Source organism: Nothobranchius furzeri, chromosome 6, assembly GCF_043380555.1.
Source record: "Nothobranchius furzeri strain GRZ-AD chromosome 6, NfurGRZ-RIMD1, whole genome shotgun sequence".
Lineage (NCBI taxonomy): Eukaryota > Metazoa > Chordata > Actinopteri > Cyprinodontiformes > Nothobranchiidae > Nothobranchius > Nothobranchius furzeri.
In genome coordinates this window covers 73,704,573-73,706,744 of record NC_091746.1, presented here as the reverse complement: position 1 = coordinate 73,706,744, position 2,172 = coordinate 73,704,573, and the positions used below count along the sequence as shown (strand labels likewise).

Here is a 2,172-nt window from a genome sequence, read left to right as displayed (position 1 = left end):
AACAACTAAAACATGCTGGGTATGAGGATGCCAAGGACCAAGGGTTGAAGAGCTCTGATTTAAATAAAAAAAAAAAAAAAACTAAGGATAGCTGTAAAAACGTTTAAACCTCCAAGATGACCTTCTCAGTGGCCTGGTGGTGGAGTGTCCGACCTGGGACTGGGATATTGGGGTTCACATCTGCTCAGGTCATACCAAAGACTTTAAAAATGGGACCCAACGCCTCCCTGCTTGACACTCAGCTTAAAAGGAGTTGGATTGGGGGATTAAACCACCAAATAGTTCCCGCTGCAGCTCCCCGCTCCCCACAGGGATGGTTCAAAGGCGGAGATGGAATTCCACCCATGTGTGATGATGACTAATGAGACTTGATAGATTGCGTAATCCTCAGCTCGTGTTTGAATTTCATCCATGAAAATCTTTAGATATAGGGTCAAACATACACTTCTTCACCATCTCCTTACATCACAAAAAGCACTGGGACACAACTAGCCCTTGGTATGACCACGCCATGGAGATAGAGAGACATCCAACGCTACAATTTTCAATACAGCCCAGTAGGTGGCGACGATGAGCTGATCTATCAGCTCACTTTCAAGAAAAGGAAACTGTGACTCTCACCCAGACTTTGTAGTTAGGGAACCGTCCAAGTGCTGATAACAGCAAGTCTCCCCTCTCACTAGTCCCACAACAAGATGTTTTCCTATTCTGCTTCTTCGTCTGCTGTATCCACGGTGTTGGACCAAAGAGTGGGTCCTGCAGATCAACAAGGTCGCAAAAATCTGGGCTGCATGTGCTTTCTACTCCCACAGTTTCACCATCTATTTTCTATTAGAAGCAGGAGACGGTTTTCATGTTCAGCCTGCATGAAACACTCAGATCGACTCATTAGAATCAGAAAAAACATAAAAAAGTTTTTTCAGACTTTTTTCCACACCTTTCAGCGCCATCGCCTCCGTTCTACAGAACACACGCATGCGTGAGTTTCCTCCGGGTACTCCGGTTTCCCCCACAGATCACAACACGCCCTATAGGTTATAAATTGTAAGTCGCTTTGGATAAAAGCGTCTGCTAAATGAATAAACATAAACATAAACAAGAGCACAAAGCAGAGCTCAATTATATTTATTGACATTCTGCTATTTGAGTTTACATGGACTGGATCAGAAGTCATCAGGCTGCAGGAATGGATTTTCCTGTCTTCTGTTTGGTAGTCTTGAGGAGAACGACCAACTGTCCTAGACGTCCCAACAAGGCCGGTACACCCGTCCCACCATGCACCTCATGGTGTCCCTCCTCAGGATGGGGATGTTCAGCTGTTGTCCGCCCTCTCTGTGCTCCATCCCCTGGTTGCTATCATCAACTCTCCGTTTGTAGATGGACAGTCCGTTCTGCAGCACTCGCAGGTCCCTCCAAATGCTGGGGTCAGCGGCGACAACGATCACCCTGGGCACCCGAGCTTTGATCATGGCGCCCAGGTCCACGTCGCTGAGGCTGCTTTCTGTCGCCTCATCACTCAGCAGAGAGTTGAACGCTTCCTGCTCCAGGGATCCACCTTCAGCTTTGTCCATGGCCAACCCCGCAGACAGTGCATCGTACTTGAACAGGAGAGCTGCAGCAAAGATGATCGACATGAATGACTGTCTCATGGTGGAAGACTTCCAGGAGAGCAGAGATGTTGGCCAGACGGGATGAATTTCCTTCCAGATGCCTTGCTTTGTTGTTCTGACTTTGGATTGCCGGGTTTTTATACCGTCTCAGACCCACGGAACTAGCCACCTCACGTTGTTTGACATTAGCGCGTCGACTTTTGTTCGCAGGAATCAAACAACAGTTGGGTACAACTCCAGCTGTCTTCAAGTGTGTTGTTTTGCCGCTAAGTTAATTAAAATCTTTGTGGGGGTGGCTCATCTTAGGCACTTGACAGGGGAACAAATAGAAAGGCATTGAACAAGAGGAGAAGATTAATCCAGATTACTTCACTTTAAAACAACGAGGATGGAAACCCCAGCCGTGAGGCTGTTGTGGTGTCCGACACGATCATGAAAGCTGTTTTTGCAGGACATTGTTGCAGTGAGATTCAAGAGGGGATTAAAACCTTGGCTTAGTGACAAAACAAACAAATGGTTCTCAGAATGTGTCTTTGTGGCAGCAGCTTGTTGTTGACGTGTC

At 47.0% G+C, this 2,172-nt stretch overlaps 1 protein-coding gene across 1 annotated transcript; it reads right to left on the bottom strand.

Annotated features, from left to right (window-relative positions):
- Positions 1–1,109: 1,109 nt before the first annotated feature.
- On the bottom strand, positions 1,110–1,741 carry pmchl (pro-melanin-concentrating hormone, like). The gene has a single exon (XM_015943829.3). The coding sequence runs from the start codon at positions 1,647–1,649 to the stop codon at positions 1,239–1,241; it is 411 nt and encodes a 136-aa protein (XP_015799315.1). The 5' UTR covers positions 1,650–1,741; the 3' UTR covers positions 1,110–1,238.
- Positions 1,742–2,172: the final 431 nt, after the last annotated feature.